The following is a 16,656-nucleotide window of genomic DNA, read 5'->3' as shown; positions in this document are numbered from 1 at the left end:
AGAGGGGAATAAAGAAATTTGTCAAAACCAGAGAGAGAGAGAGAGAGAGAGAGAGAGGAGCTGGAGGGACACAGAGGGGCTGGCCTTGTCCTTCAGCAGTGTCAGGAGCTGTGGACTTGGTTCACCCTGCACATCTCGGCCCTCCGGCATAATCGCTGACTTTCAGCTGTGCACCGACTTGTTCCCCAGCTCAGCCCACATCAATGACACGCTTGTTTCCATAGTAACTGAGGGAGAGTGAAGGGGAAAGGGTGTGCAGCTCTGGGCAGGGGAATCCAGCCAGAAGAGGGGCGGGGGAGGAGTTTTTCCCACAACTAGCTCAGAATGCACATCTTGTCCCTCTGCCCAGGCCTCACCCACCCCTCAGCCCCCAGACCCCTCAGCCCTCTCCCCCTCCACACACTCAGAAGCAGTGGTGCACAGAGGGAGAGTCACTGGGTGGGGGAGGCAGGGGAAGCAGTTATCCCCTTTCCAGTCATGGAGGCAGAGGTGGGACTGGAAGAGGAGAGGGGCTTTTGGAACATTTTGTTTTTACAAATGGGCACTTTTTTTTAAAGGTTTATGTATTTATTTATTCATGAGAAAGATAGGAGAGAGAACCAGACATCTCTGGTACATGTGCTGCCGGGGACTGAACTCAGGACTTCATGCTTTATCCACTGCGTCACCTCCTGAACCACACAAATGAGCACTTTCAAATCCTGCATTTTCCAGGCTTCTCACATTTACCCCTCAGTCCTCCTCAGCACCCCCAACCCCCCTGTGGGGTTCACAGAGAAGATGAAAACTTTGACACCGCACTGTTGCAGTGTCCAGCTGAAAAGCCCATCTGACCATTCGCAGAGGCTAGAGGAAGGCTAGTTAGCAGCTCCTGCCTGCTGCGGAGGTGTTGCGGGTGCTCTTTAGAGCAGTTCCCTGAGTTTCTGGTGAATGAACAAAACTGTTTTGCAAACTCTCCATAGCCAGAGTCAAAGTTCTGGATTACAGTGAACTTCAAAGCAGGCATTTTGCTCCTCAGATAATGTCCTTGGTGCACTTGTTTGTTTTTGGGAGGTGGGAAAAAAGCCATTTGCAAGTGATGGAGCCACTGGGAGGCTGAGAGGAGGGGTTTCTGATTCCTTATTCTGTTTTGTTTGGGATGATGACTGAGGCCGCAGGGAACTGCCATTCTGGTGGCTTCAGTAACTTCACTTTTCTTTGTCCTGTAAGTCCTTACAGGTCTGTCTGTCCACAGCAACCCCAGGGCACCTTTTCATGCCTGGCTTGTGAATGACTTCCACCCTGGACCGCCTTTGGAGCTGGTCCTGCTTAGGCCTCATCTCTGCAATTCTGTTCAGAAAAGCTGAGGTTTGAGGTCCAGGGACTGGAGAAGCAGCCTGGTGGGTATGGGAAGGGCCACTGCCCCAGATAAGAAGGCAGCTGGCCTCCTGGGTCCCACCAGCCACTGGACAGTCTCTTATTCGTTCTCTGAAAGTCCCCAGCCTCAGGCACCAGAACAGAGTTCGATTCAGGAGTCAGAGGATGCTCTGGCCCACTTTCCTGTATGTGAAGCAGAGGATTTCTTCAGGCTCAGGGAAACAAGCTCTTTTTGCAACAGGGGGAAGAAGGCTCCAGCCATTCCTGACCTATCAGTCAGCAGAGGATGTATGCTTGCTGGGGAGAGGCAGAGGAAAGACCAATAGTTGGGGGGGGGGGATGGGACAGGACAATTGTCTCTGGTCTCCCTGGGCATGACCCCTGCCATCAGACTCCCCCTCCCCATGTTCTTCTCAACAGCAAACCCTCTCCACCCAGGAGCCTCCCACATCACCGTGTGTTGCCAGCACTGTAAAAATTGATCTCTTCTCAAAATCGATCTGCCTAGCTTTGCTCACTGGAGCTGGTTTATGGTGAAGCTGCATTTATTTTTAAAATCTGATAGCAGCGGCCTATTGTGATCATTTAAACACAGACTTCTTTGAGCTTTAGAAATCCCTTCTATAGGAAGGCCGTGCAGAAGCCAGCTAATCTCAGTCGGCTGCTTACTGCTCCACTGAGCTGGAGAAAGCCTGTTTATGCCAGCCTGAGCCCTTGGAGTGAGAGCTTTTTAAGGACCTTGTAATTTTTCTGGAATTAAACCTCCCACTTCTCCTTACATTCCAGATGTCATTAGTCAAAAGTTCTAAGAATTTGCTTCCCTGTGTGGCTGGGGTGGGGGTGGGGGAGAGTGGAGACAGGAGTATGTCTCGGTGGGGACTTGCTTTTTGAGATTTCCCCCTCCCCTTCTCATGGATGACGGTCACAGTTGATTTCTTTTTTTTTTTTATATATATTATTTATTTATTCCCTTTTGTTGCCCTTATTGTTTTATTGTTGTATTTATTATTTTTGTTATTAATGTCTTTGTTGTTGGATAGGATAGAGAGAAATGGAGTGAGAAGGGGAAGACAGAGAGGGGGAGAGAAAGTTAGACACTTACAGACCTGCTTCACTGCTTGTGAAGTGACTCCCCTGCAGGTGGGGAGCCGGGGGCTCGAACCCGTATCCTTATGCCGGTCCTTGTGCTTTGTGCCATGTGCGCTTAACTCGCTGCTCGGTAGCCCGACTCCCCACAGCTGCTTTTTTTTTTTTTTTTTTTAATATTTATTTATTTATTCCCTTTTGTTGTCCTTGTTGTTTTATTGTTGTAGTTATTATTGTGGTCGTTGTTGTTGGATAGGACAGAGAGAAATGGAGAGAGGAGGGGAAGACAGAGAGGGGGAGAGAAAGACAGACACCTGCAGACCTGCTTCACCTCTTGTGAAGTGACTCCCCTGCAGGTGGGGAGCTGGGGGCTTGAACCCGGATCCTTAACGTTGGTCCTTGTGCTTTGCACCACGTGCGCTTAACCCACTGCGCTACCGCCCGACTCCCCCCACCCCCAGTTGCTTTCTTACCTGCATGAAAGATGATTTAATCATCTATTCCTCCCCTCACCCTCACAGTTTCTCACTGGATAGACTGCAGCTTGGCTCTGCCAGTGAAAGCAAAAGTCACCGGCCAGTACCAAGAAACATATATGGTTTCAAAACCCTGGTGACAACGCAAGGGATGGGTCAGTAAACACATGGACTCCATGTAAACCACTCCTTCCTGCTTCCCCACCCCCCCTTTCCCCAATTTCCTCCCCATTTCTGTTGTCTTTGTTTTGCTTTCCCCCCTTTTTTGAAAGGAAAAAAAGCCCCTGGAATTGCCTCCACAGCAGTGCAACCTCTTGCTCACTTAAGAGATCTCATTTTCTGATCGTGTGCTTTGAGACATTTAATACTATTTCAATTATGCAGAGGAAATAATATAATTCCTTTATTTGAAAAATGATACTGAACCTCAGAGATCAGTTAAATCTACTGCTGGAATGGGGATTCTTTTTAAACTGTGTTGTTCCCTCTCTTCAAACAGCTGTAGTCGTACACTGATGGAAAAACATTTGGTCAGAAAGCAGCAAATTAGTGGTTTTCGGGACAGAATTCAGTTCCTGCATCTTCTGTGTCTCCATTGCTCTAGATTCTATTTCTTCTTTGCATTGACATTTTTGCAGACCCAGTTCATGCCGTCCTGTGAAATAAATGGGTAGAGAAAGGCAGGGTTAGTTAAAAGAAATGTACAGCTTATTCAAACCCCAGAGGGGAGAGGGCATGGGGCTTAGGGGCCTCTCTGGGTGACCAGGGCCCCATGACCTCCTGGGTAGAGGGGGGAGGCCCCTGAGAACACAGGAGGGAGAAGGGAGGGACATGCCCAGCGCCTGAACTTGAGATAGGTCCTCAGGAACTCCCTCTGAAAAAATAAACACATCTGCCTGGATCCAAGGCCTGATTGAGGAGCTATCAGGAAAGATTCCAGCCATTTTTGGCTTTTTCTAAAAGCTGACCTTTGCGAGGGCATTAAATTCAATAAGCCACCCTTCTGGTGCCCTAGTGTGTTTACAGTGTGACAGTGTACACTCAGGCTAAATTAAATTTCTTTTTGGAAAAACAAACCAGCTGCAGTGTGTGTTACTCCACACACACTGGGGCCAATGTGCATTTATTTCTCTTTGTGCAGCACTACAAACAGGTTTAAAAGGGCCTGGCCTGATTCAGGGAGCTTTCAGCACCACCGAGCAGCAGAGCTGGGGAGAAGGTTCCCTTAAAGGCACAGTGACCTTGTAAGTGTCCTCTCTTAGCAGGCTGGAGAGGGACAGAGGTAACAACCACACAATGTCTACAGCCACCTGGCAGGCGGCATGGTTTCTCCTGGCTGTCAGGCCTTCGAGAGCTGACCTGCTTTTCAACCCCCTCTAGAGCCATCCCCCAATGGCTCTCCCATTCCCACCTTCTGGGTTGTGCAGAACAAAAGCCTCCCCAGAAGCTCAGAACAAAAATCAAAGGAGGCTGCAGGAGGCCCTAGCTGAGGTCCCTGTGGCGTTTGCACAGGGGGTGGGGGTGGGGGGGTAATATATGACATGCAGAGGCCTGCGTTTCCTGTGACCAGGGAGCTAGCTGCTGAACCTGAACAGCTGAGACAGCTTAAAGTAATAAATATCAGCTGACACCTCTGGCCATTCGGAGCATTAATCCCATAAACAATACATCACTGCAAAAACAACCAGCAGGCATCCTATCTCCTGGCTAATCTGACCATAACCTGAATTTACAGTGATTAAAACTCTGCCAGTTGTCATCAGAGCACTTTGGGCAGGATAACCAGGTAATCTGCTGGCTGTCCCAAGGCAGAGCTCTGCCAGGAGGAGAGGGTTGACCATGGCCCCATGGCTGGAGTCCACAGGTGGGGAGCACCTGGCAGCCTTGAGAAAAGGGTGGAGGAGAGCTGGGGTGGGAGCAAGGTGGACTCCAATGCGTCTCCGATTACAACTGGGTCAGCTGCTCATGCTGAAAAGCTGAGGCTAATTTTAAGACCATTTTATGAAAAGGATTAATTTAAAGAGGAAGCATGCTTAATTTTAGTAGCTAATTGGTTTCCAGGAAAAAAAATAAAAGATCACCTGCCAGGAGACAAAAAAGATTTTTTTACAAATAAAAAATGGGATGAATAAGATAGCCATCTTCTCTGTGCCTTCATAGCTGAAAAGCTCAGCACTCAGCCCCTTCCAGCTCCAAGAACCCGCACAAACACCAGCAGGTGTGCACCTCAATATTTTCTCCTCTGCAGACTTGCAGTATTTTTATCAAATCATCTCTTCAGAGAAATCCAGAACAGTGCTCCCACGCTATCTGAATACCATTTTCTTTCTAGTTTTATGGCTGGTTAGAGGGGGTTTTTCTTTTATTATATGTAACTGAACGTGAATGCAGTCAGAGATAGGGAAAATATTTACCCAGCTGCAAGATCCGGGAGCAGGGGGTGGAGGGCAAGGGGTGGCTTTCTCCTGGGTGTTGGTTGTGGAGGCAGGAAGGGGACTTCAGTGGGAGGAGCCTAGCTGGGGGGCAGTCTTTCTCCAGATGTCTGGGAGGGGTAGAGTGGCAAAGTTCTCCCAGCTACAGACCTGCCAAGAGAGGGCGCGCAGGAGTCTGTGCCACAGCTGATCGGCTGCCTTGTTCCCCTGCAACTGTGCGGGCATCCCAGAGTGAGGGGAGCACCAGGGCAATCAGTGGGGACTAGTCCTGTGGCTACCCTGCTCCTGGGAAGTCGCCCCGGAAGCTGCACCTTCTGTTTTTGTTTTTCCCCAGAGAATCTGAAAGGGAGGTGAGCAGTTCTGTAGCCCACAGGGATACTAGCTTTTCAACCAAATCTGGGACAAGCAGGGTCATGTGCATTCCCCCCCAACTAGAGTTGGGCAGGGGTGGATAGCAGAATGGTTATGCAAAGAGACTCGTGCCTCAGGCTCCACAGTGCCAGGCTCAATCCCCCACACCACCATGAGCCAGAACCCTGCCGAACTCTGATAAAAAAAAAAAAAGGGTAATAGGGTTGATTAAGAGCCCTGGGGGGGGGGGAGAGCCAAGTCAGACTGGTTTAGGGTTGTGTTTAGAGAAATCAGCATGGTGCCAGGCCTTTAGTAGGCTCTTAATTTAGATTTTTTTTTTTTTACAGATAGAGGCAAAGGGGGTCCAGGTGGGGGTGGTGGCATACCTGGTTGAGTGCACATGTTATCATGCACAATGACAGGTCTGCAGGTGTCTATCTTTCTTTCCTCCTTTTTATATATTTATTTTTCCTTTTGTTGCCCTTGTTGTTTTATTGTTGTAGTTATTATTGTTATCGTTGTTGGATAGGACAGAGAGAAATGGAGAGAGGAGGGGAAGACAGAGAGGGGGAAAGATAGACACCTGCAAACCTGCTTCACCATCTGTGAAGCGACCCCCCTGCAGGTGGGGAGCTAGGGGCTCGAACCAGGATCCTTATGCTGGTCCTTGCATTTCGCGCCACTTGCGCTTAACCCGCAGCACTCCCACCCGACTCCTTCTTTCCTCCTTTCTGTCTTTCCCTCCTCTCTCCATTTCTCTGTCCTATCCAACAACAACAACAACAACAAATAACAATAATAACTACAACAATAAAAAAACAAGGGCCACAAAAGAGAATAAATATTAAAAACATAATAATAATAAAAAGAACAGGTTTTACTGGGGGGTGAGGTGGGGTGGAGATAGCATAATGGTTATACAAAAGACTCATGAACAACAACAAGGGCAACAAAGTGGGATAAATGTTCGCCAGCAGTGGATTTGTAGTGCAGGCACCGAGCCCCAGCAATAACCCTGGAGGTAAAAAAAAAAAAAAAAAAAAAGACTCATGCCTGAGCCTCTGAAGTCCCAGGTTCAATCTTTACTCCACCCTCCCACCTGCCATAAACCAGAGCTGAGCAGTGCTCTGGTAGGGAAACAGCTAGTTTGATGAATTCTCTGCACATCTGACGCTTCATTGCAGGGATGCGCATCTGATGGTTTGGGTAGTCCGACCCTTCTCCCTCCATGTTACCACTCCCTGACCAACCTTGCTGAAATGGAATTTGAACTGGTTAGCTCCAATTCAATAACAGACTAGAGAGAAGCACTGAGCTTTGTCTGGCTCGTGGAGAGGAAGACAAAAATTCACCATGTCATGGTATCATTTCCCATTACGACTACGGAGAAGAGCACAAGGCTGCCGCGCCCTATGGGGGGAACTGGCCCGTCACAGATCTCTACTTCACAGGGCTAAAGGCATGATGTGCCGGTGCAAAGAGGCGCCTCTCTCTGATGGCACTGCTCCTTCTAATTTGGTCTCTCTCTCTCCCTCCCTCCCTCGCTAATACATCTTTCACTATTGAGCTGCTAGAAGAAGGGGTGGCAGTCATGGCTGGGTGGGCCTTTTTTTTTTTTTTTTTTTTTTGGATGCTATGAGGGCTCCACGGTCACATCAGTAATTGCTTTAAGTCAGCACAAGCAGCACTGAACATGCAGCCTAGCTCACAGCCAGGGCCCCCAGGGTCAAGGAGCAGCTGGATGCAGCATACATAAAACATTGCTTGCTGTTATTTTTTTCCTGGTGACAAAGGGGACTGCATGTCTGGAGCATGCTTTCTTACTCTACAGAGAGGTTTGGAGTACAAAAATAAGCCTCTGGTCTGACTTGCAGATAAGTGGTTCTGTGTAAAACTGGGAGTCAAAAATAACTGATGGAAAGAAGTGGTAAATGTCGCTTTTTTTTTAATACCAAAATTTTGTTGGCATATTAAGGAAAAAATCCCCACAAAGAATCTATCAAGAATGGCCTGGGAGGTAGCACAGTGGATAAAGCACTGATCTTAAGCATGTTAAGATCCTGAGTTCAATCCTCAGTATTACTTGTGTCAGAATGGTGCTCTGGGTGGTTCGGGAGGTGGCACAGTGATAACACTTTGGACTCTCAAGCATGAGGTGGTCCCGAGTTCGATCCCCAGCAGCACATGTGCCAGAGTGATGTCTGGTTCTTTCTCTCTCCTCCCATCTTTCTCATAAATAAATAAAATCTTAAAAAAAAAATTGATGCTCTGGTTCTCTCTACCCCTCCCCAATAAATAAATAAATCTAAAAGAATAAACCTGGGCAGAGTAGTGCTGGGGGGGGGGGGCGGGGGAGAAGCAAGCTACTGGTAGAAACAGTTGAACCAGTTGAAATGGCTGATTTCTGTAGCCTGGGAGGTGATACCATGGCTAGAGTACTGGATTTTCAAACATGAGGTCCTGAGTTTGATCCCCAGTGTCTCATGTACCGAAAACAGTTGATCTCTGCTTTAAAGGACATTCTAATCCAATATAGTTCTTTCAGAGAGGAAATGTCTTCAAACACCTGAAAATACAACAGCAAGAGGGTGTGACTCAGGGTTCAAGTTTAAATTCTACCTTCCTTTAATAATGAACAATTTTAAATTATTTATTTATTTATTTATTCATGAAGATAGAAGGAGAGAGAAAGAACCAGGCATCACTCTGGTACATGTGCTGCCAGGGATTGAACTCTGGACCTCACACTTGAGAATCCAATGCTTTATCCACTGTGCCACCTCCCGGACCACGTTTTTTTTTTTTTTTTTTTTTCTTTCTTTTTTTTTTTTATCACCAGAGCACTGCTCAGCTCTGGCTTATGGTGGTGCAGGGGATTGAACCTGGGACTTTGGAGCCTCAAGCATGAGAGTCTCTTTGCATTATGCCTATCTACCCCTGCACGGACAGTTTTTTTTTTTTTTAATTTTATTTATTTATGAGAAAGATAGGGGAGAGAGAGAGAGAGAGAACCAGACATCACTCTGGTATGTGTGCTGCCGGGGACTGAACTCAGGACCTCATGTTTGAGAATCCAATGCTTTATCCACTACGCCATCTCCGGGACCACCTTCCTCTGGTTCTAAACCAGCTTCTTTGTTCATTATTTTCTTTCCTTTTTTCTTTAAATTTATTTATTATCTTTATGTATTTATTGGATAGAGACAGCCAGAAATCGAGAGGGAAGGGAGTGATAGAGAGGGAGAGAGACAGATAGACACCTGCAGCACTGCTTCACCACTCGCAAAGCTTTCCTATTGTAGGTGGGGACCAGGGGCTCAAACCTGGGTCCTTGCGCACTATAATATGTGTGCTCAACCAGGTGTGCCACCACCCGGCCCCTGTTCACTATTTTCTAGACGCCTGGGGAAAGGAAAGCCAGCAGAGTCCCAGAGCTAGCCGTGATACACAAGGAGAGGCCTTGCTCCCAGGGCTTGGAGGAAGCCTGCCTGGAGTCTGTAAAGCCGTCTGACTGGCAGAGGAGACTGTGAGGTTTTCCTGGGAGATATTCCATTTTTTAGTTTCCTCTTTTTCTGTCTTTATCTACTTGACATAACTGGGTCTCTTCTGATCACCCCTCTGGACTCTGGGTCTCTCAGCAGTACGGAGTTCCCAAGACTGATGTTTTCCTTCAGTGCCTACTGCCTTTACTTATGCTTTGCACTTGATCTTTCTCCATGAAAACTTGCTTTTGTTGTTGTCACTGGGGCTTCACTGCTCAGGTCACCTTTTCAGACAGAAAGACAAAGACAGGGACAAAGTGAGAGAGGAGAGAGGGAAAGACATCTTAGCACTACAGCTTCCCTAGTGTGGAGGGGGGCTGGGCCTGAACCCAGGTGGCATATACAACAAAGTAGGTACCTTCCCTGGTGAGTTAGCTTACTGCCTTAAGAAATATGCATATAATTATTTTTTTTTAATTTATTTTATTTATTATTGGATAGAGACAGAGAGAAATTGAGAGGGGAGGGGAAGAGAGAAAGGAAGAGAGACAGAGAGACACCTGCAGCTCTACTTCACACTCGTGAAACTTCCCTCCTGCAGGTGGGGACAAGGACTTTGAACCTTGTTCCTTGCACACTGTAGTGTGTGTACTTAACCAGGTGTGCCATATGTGATTTATTTTATTTTCATGAGAGCAATGCAGAGAGTCTCAAGCAATGCCCAGCTCTGGCTTATGGTGGTGCTGGGGATTGAACCTGGGACCTCAAGGTCTCAGTCAGGAAGTCTTTTGCATAACCATTGTGCTATCTTCCCAGCTTGGAAATCTGCTTTAACTATATGGTGTTCTAGCATCCTCCCTTAGCAGCATCAACCAGGCAAAGAAAGGTTCCAAAAGCTCTTGAAGTCCTCAAAAGTCAATTTCCATACCTGCTGAACAATGTATGGTTTGCCTTGGGAAAGCCAGGTGGACTGAGACCCTGGACTCTGTAGTCACAAATTGTATGCTTAAGCCACTTGACTAAGGAGAAGTGATAGACCTGCTCTGTGAGTCCACAGGACAGAACTTGCCAAGAGGATCTGTGGTTCGTGTCCCCTCACCCACTGAGGGTGCTATTCATTGAACTTTTTTTTTTTAAACCAGAGTTTAAGAATCAGTTCTGGTTTTCTAATGGTGTCGGGAATTGAACCTGGCACTAATGGTGCCTAAGACATGAAAGTATTTTTGCATAACCATTATGCTATCTCCCCAGCCCTATTGATCAAGTAAGACAGGTCTTGAAAATGAATCTTGAGGAGTCAGGCGGTAGTGCAGTGGGTTAAGCGCAAGGACCAGCATAAGGATTCCGGTTGGAGCCCCTGGTTCCCCACCTGCAGGGGAGTCACTTTACAAGCGGTGAAGCAGGTCTGCAGGTGTCTCTTTCTCTCCCCCCTCTCTCTTCCCCTCCTCTCTCCACTTCTCTCTGTCCTATCCAGCAGCAGCAGCAACAATAATAATTACAACAACAATTATAAACAAGGGCAACCAAAAGGGAAAAATAGCCGCTAGAAGCAGTAGATTTGTAGTGCAGGCTCCGAGCCCCAGCAATAACCCTGGGGGTAATAAATAAATAAATAGATAAATAAATAAATACATAAATAAAATAAAATAAATACCTTAACCTCTAACAACATTCCAGGCCTTTTTTCCCCCTTTCCTTTCCTTTTCCTTTTTGAAACCTTTGTACAATTTTTTTCAGGGTCATTAGAGCTGTGGTACCAAATGTTACTTGATCCATTTAGAGTGATCATTTTGGTAGCTTTGCCTATTATGAATCAATTTTGGGGTTGTTGTGGGGGGGGTCAAGTGGGAGAATGAAACAGAATTAAGGGAATTTTAGTAATTATTACACAGTATCCATGTGTGAAGGTGATCCTACCACACTGTTTTAAATCATAGTTTTTCATTTTTGCAAATAATTAAAGGCTTAATTAATAGGGATCATTAATGATATGTATTTGAATTCAACAATGCAGGGAAAGATTCCCACCCAGCTGACTCTTTTTTAAGGGAAAAACTGACTGACTGGGCAAACGCTTAGGTAAGAGACAGAACCGGAGGGAAAGGCACAGTCAATCAATGCCTCACACTGAAAAGCATTTCCACAGAAAACTCCATGACCTTTCTCTAGTCCCCAAAGGTTACCATTAAAGGACAATAGACAGCAGATTCCCTTCTTAATTAACATTTTTATTAAATAACCCATCTCAAATAATGGTTAAATTCTCTAAATTTATATCATTCTATTAACCATAATCTAATCTCATTAACCTTGAAATCCCAGTCTTAACTACCTAATTCTATACACCATGGTACTATCTACTAAACTAATTAAGTGACCTTCAAACTCTTTCTCCTCCACATAAAATCATCTCCCTACATCATAACTCTTCGTTGGATCTCTCTTGATATCATTTCCTGTGAACCTGGCTGTTCCCTGATCCTGAGAAGAACGTTGACAATGAAACAAATTGCATATATACAACTGTCTCACTTGATTAAACCAACTGCTTCTAAGTCATACCCTGCCTTACACCCTCTATGTGGCTGCCCACTGCCGCCCTCCCTCATATTTATACATTTGAGAGAAGAGAAGCAGAGCATCACTTTGGAATACATGTGATGCTGGGGATTGAACTCTGGACCTCATGTTTTCATGTTTGAGAGTTCAGTACTTTACCTACTGCACCACTTCCTGGGTTACTCTGCTGCCGCCTCTCTCTTTCTCTCTCTGGCACACAGAGCCTGTGCATTTCTATGATGGCTATGCAGCTAGAGCCAGACAAGCAAAGTGCTAGCCTTGTAATTTCCACCTGACAGAAGTGGGTGAGAGGGGGTGGGGAAGGCAGTAACAAGCACTTCCTCCCACCCTACCTCCTGATGCCCCTGGAGAGGGAGCCTTGGTTAGAATGTCGCTGCTCTAAAAGCTGATTCTAGGTCACTCTCGCCCGCGTTCTGTACATCCCTGTGCAGAAACCCCAGTCTGTTAAGCTCGGGCTGTTCTTCCTTTTCACACTCTGGCCAAGTGCTGTCAATCCGCAGCTCCCCCTTCAGGAGTATGCACACAAAATATGAAATTTTCTTTCACTTCTTTTTTAAATATTTATTTAATTTTATTTTTTACCAGAGCACTGCTCAGCTCTGTCTTAACGGTGGTGAGGGGAATTGAACCTGGGACTTTGGAGCCTCAGGCATGAGTGTCTCTGCTATCTACCCTGCCCTGAACTTTAAAAAAAAAAATTTATTATTTTTTAAATATTTATTTATTCCCTTTTGTTGCCCTTTTTTTTATTGTTGTTGTAGTTATTATTGTTGTTATTGATGTTGTTGGTGGATAGGACAGAGAGAAAGGGAGAGAGGAGGGGAAGACAGAGAGGGGGAAAGAAAGACACTTGCAGATCTGCTTCACCACTTGTGAAGTAACTCCCCTGCAGGTGGGGAGCCGGGGGCTTAAACTGGGATCCTTAGGCCAGTCCTTGTGCTTTGTGAAACGTGCACTTAACCCACTGTGCTACCACCCGATTTCCAGCTTAATTTATTTTCTTTAGCCCCACCTTTAGAACCGTTAATCTCAAGATGTGCTCTACTTTCTATATTTGCATACAGAAACTCTGCAGGCAGAGTTCTCCTGATGAAGCGGTTTGTACAAACACTATCTTCTTGTCACCAAAAATAACCTGAGGTCTGGTAAATACCAACTTACACAAAATGGAGGGAAATACTGTAGGTGAATCTTGATTTTTTTTTTCTTCTGAAAGTGATAAGTTAATTAAAATGATCAGAATTACCTATTCAAAACCATCCTAGTAGCTTGCAGTGTACTGGTTGGACCAGCTTGTAAATTAAGCTGCAACGTGAAGCTAGCTAAAACTGGAGAGACACATAATTACATGTGTGACTGCCATTTTATCATGGAGACTTGAGGAGAACAAAAATATGGATGGTTGTTAATTCCTTTGTGGAGTAGGACTACAAGAAAGTTTTCTTAGCTTTCCTCTTTCTTCCTTTCTCTCCATCTCTCTCTTTTACCAGAGCACTTAGCTCTGGCTTATGGTGGTATGGGAAACTGAACCTAGGACTTTGGAGCCTCTGGCATGACAGTCTTTTTGCAAAACCACTATACTGTCTACCCCGGCCCCTAGTTTTCAACTTTTTATATTTTTTATCTGTTATACAAAGAAAATTTATTATTATTATTTCTCTCTCTCTCTCTCTCTTTTTTTAGATACAGAGAAGGCAGAGACCAAAAAAGAGAGCAAAATAGACCACAACACCGAAGCTTCCTTCAGTATGATGGGGGCTGGACTTGAATCAGGGTCACACATGGCAAAGCAGTGTACTAAGTGAGTTATTCTGTCCGTCAAAGAATTACCTTTTTTTTTCCCTTCTTTTTCTCCAGGGTTATTGCTGGGGCTTGGTGCCTGCACTAGGAATCCATGGCTCCTGGAGGCTATTTCCCCCACTTTTGTTGCCCTTGTTGTTTATCATTTTTGTTATTGCTGTCATTGTTGTTGGATAACACAGAGAGAAATGGAGAGAGGAGGGGAAGAAAGAGAGGGGGAGAGAAAGATAGACACCTGCAGACCTGCTTCACCACCTGTGAAGCAACCCCCTGCAGGTGGGGAGCCAGAGGGTCAAACTGGGATCCTCAGGCTGGTCCTTGCGCTGTGTACGCTTAACCCGATGTGCTACTGCCTGGCCCCCAATTTATCACTTTTTTTTTTGAAAATTTTTTTTGGTATTTATTTATTTATTTATTTATTTATTTTCCCTTTCATTGCCCTTGTTGTTTAACATTGTTGTGGTTATTGATGTCATTGTTGTTGGATAGGACAGAGAGATGGAGAGAGGAGGAGAAGACAGAGAGGGATAGAGAAAGATAGACACCTGCAGACCTGCTTCACTGCTTGTGAAGCGACTCCCCGGCAGGTGGGGAGCCAGGGCTCGAACTGGGATCCTTACGCCGGTCCCTGCGCTTTGCGCCATGTGCGCTTAACCCACTGCACCACCGCCCGACTCCCAATTTATTACCTTTTATAGTCAGAAACTAGGAAGGAAAAATGAAAGAGATAAAGACCTAACACACACACACCCCCAACTCTTCCCTAAATCCAAATATCCTGGAGACCCACAGAGCTCCAGGACCCATGCTGGGGCTGTTGCCAAGGTCAAGTCTGCACATGGCATGCGCACTTGCACACGCACCCACACACGGAGGGAGGCAGGCAGGGAGGGAAGGAAGGGAGAAAGGGAGCTTCAGAAGGTGCAGGTGTTGAGAACCACAGAGGAAGGGACATTTGTCTTGTGTTTGCTGCTTTGCTCTTAGATCTGGAGGTCAAACACAGAAGCAGATCCCCAGCTGTTTGTGTAACAAAAAGCAAAACACCAAGTGGCAAACAGATGGAACAACTGAGATAATTCTGAGATAGGATTATTTGCTTGAGAAAAAAGCAGCAAAGCAGTTTTGAAGATAAACCAGTGTCAAATGTCTTAGGAGAGAGGGAGAAGAATACTAAGAGGGAAGTGGAGAGAGGTTACAAGACAACGATGGAGGGTCAAATCACAGGCTTGAATCACAACACTCAGAGTCCAGACAGCAGCAAAGCCGCTGTGCCGCCTGAGACACACGGCAGACGGCAATGAGGGAAGAGACCGCTGCCCCAGGTGCTGTTACTCCCACTGCGTCCCAGAGCTGTGCTGTCCAGTTCCTGGCAGATAACCAAGTGTTTAAAATGATGCTGGGACTTCAGAAAGAGCAGTAGTCTCAGAGGGCTGACTCTACATTGTCAAGTGGTCTGTGGCTTCTTGGTAGGGAGCAGCAGAGATGAAACTGTTTATCATTCTTTGAGGCTCTGGCCTCTCAGGTGTCTGGGATACAGCCATTTTCTGCTCTAAATTAATATCAAGTGTGTGTGTGTAGGGGCGTGGAGGTGCTTCCTCACAATGTAGCCCCGTCTGCACAAATCCCTCAGTGGGAAACCAACTTGACGTAGCAGGAAACAGACATAAATCCTGAGGGCAGTGGGCAAAGGCAACAGGAAAACCAGACACTCCCGGATAGCTAGTGTGTGTGATTACTGATGATGGCTTGGTTACTGTGGGAGTTCAGCTACATAGTATCTATCACATCCCACAGTGCACAAAACCCTGGCCAAGATTTCAAAGACCCTAGAGTTAGAAAAGACCTTGGAAGTCGTCTTCTTCTTTTAAAATTTTTTTTATATTATCTTTATTTATTTATTGGATAGAGACAGCCAGAAATTGAGAGAGAGGAGGGGAAGATAGGGAGAGAGACAGAGAAACACCTGAAGCTCTGCTTCACCACTCATGAAGCTTTCCCCCTGCAGGTGGGGACCAGGAGCTCGAACCGGGGTCCTTTCGCACTGTTAACATGTGCGCTCAACCAGGCGTACCACCACCTGGCCCCCCCTCTTCTTTTTTTCCTTTCATGGTTATCACTGGGGCTTGGTGCTTGTACCACAAATCCACTGCTCCTGGAGGCCATTTTCCCCATTTTTGTTTTGCTGTTGTTGGATACGACAGAGAGAAATTGCAAGGGAGGAGAAGACAGAGAGGGGGCGAGAAAGACAACTGCAGACCTGCTTCACGAATTATGAAGCGACACCCCTGCAGGTGGGGAGCCGGGGGCTGGAACCGGGATCCTTACACCGGTTCTTGCATTTTGTGCCACGTGCACTTAACCTGCTGCGCTACCACTCGCCCCTGAAGTCTCTGTGTTTTTTTTTTTTTAATGCCTCCAGGGTTATTGCTGGGGCTCGGTGCCTGCACCAGGAATCCACTGCTCCTGGAGGCCATTTTTTCCCTTTTGTTACCCTGGTTGTTTTTATTGGTGTGGCTATTATTATCGTTGCTATTGATGTCATTGTTTTTGGATAGGACAGAGAGAAATGGAGAGAGGAGGGGAAGACAGAGAGGGGGAGAGAAAGATAGACACCTGCAGACCTGCTTCACTGCCTGTGAAGCAACTCCCCTGCAGGTGGGGAGCCAGGGGCTCGAACTGGGATCCTTGAGCCGGTCCTTGTGCCATGTGCGCTTAACCTGCTGCACTACCACTCGACCCCCTCTGTATTTATTTTTTTAAAGAATTTATTTATTCATGAGAAAGATAGAGAGAGAAAGAACCAGACATCACTCTGGTACCTGTGCTGCTGGGGATAGAACTTTGGACCTCATGGTTGAGAATCCAATACTTTATCCACTGCGCCAACCACCCAGACCAGTCTTTTGTTCTGACCCCTCACCCACTGGAGTAGTTTGCTGCTGACTAGTGTGGATTATTCGAGAATTTTTTTGAACAGTGAATGATGTTAGACTGGTTGCTAAATAAACACAGGGCTGTGTCCTTCACATCTAGGACTAGCCCATCTGTCAATCAAAGGCTATTTGCTTCCTATCTTTCTTTATCTAAATCAGC

At 46.3% G+C, this 16,656-nt stretch overlaps 1 protein-coding gene across 4 annotated transcripts in view; it reads right to left on the bottom strand.

Moving 5' to 3' along the window:
* Window positions 1–3,294: 3,294 nt before the first annotated feature.
* ARL3 (ADP ribosylation factor like GTPase 3) overlaps window positions 3,295–16,656 on the bottom strand; it is a 69,812-nt gene continuing 56,450 nt past the window's right edge. For 3 of the 4 annotated variants that reach the window (XR_009544681.1, XR_009544682.1, XR_009544680.1), the window contains 2 exons: window positions 5,333–5,500; window positions 3,295–3,573 (listed from right to left, as the gene is read on the bottom strand). Coding sequence is in view for 1 of the 4 variants with exons in the window: in XM_007530724.3 (XP_007530786.1) it covers window positions 3,526–3,573 (48 nt within the window). In the remaining 3 variants the exon portion in view is untranslated. The remainder of the gene's footprint in view (window positions 3,574–5,332; window positions 5,501–16,656) is intronic. The other variant, XM_007530724.3, reaches the window with a different exon arrangement.

This window comes from Erinaceus europaeus, chromosome 14 (assembly GCF_950295315.1).
Source record: "Erinaceus europaeus chromosome 14, mEriEur2.1, whole genome shotgun sequence".
Taxonomy (NCBI): Eukaryota; Metazoa; Chordata; class Mammalia; order Eulipotyphla; family Erinaceidae; genus Erinaceus; species Erinaceus europaeus.
This window is presented reverse-complemented; position numbering and strand designations above follow the sequence as displayed.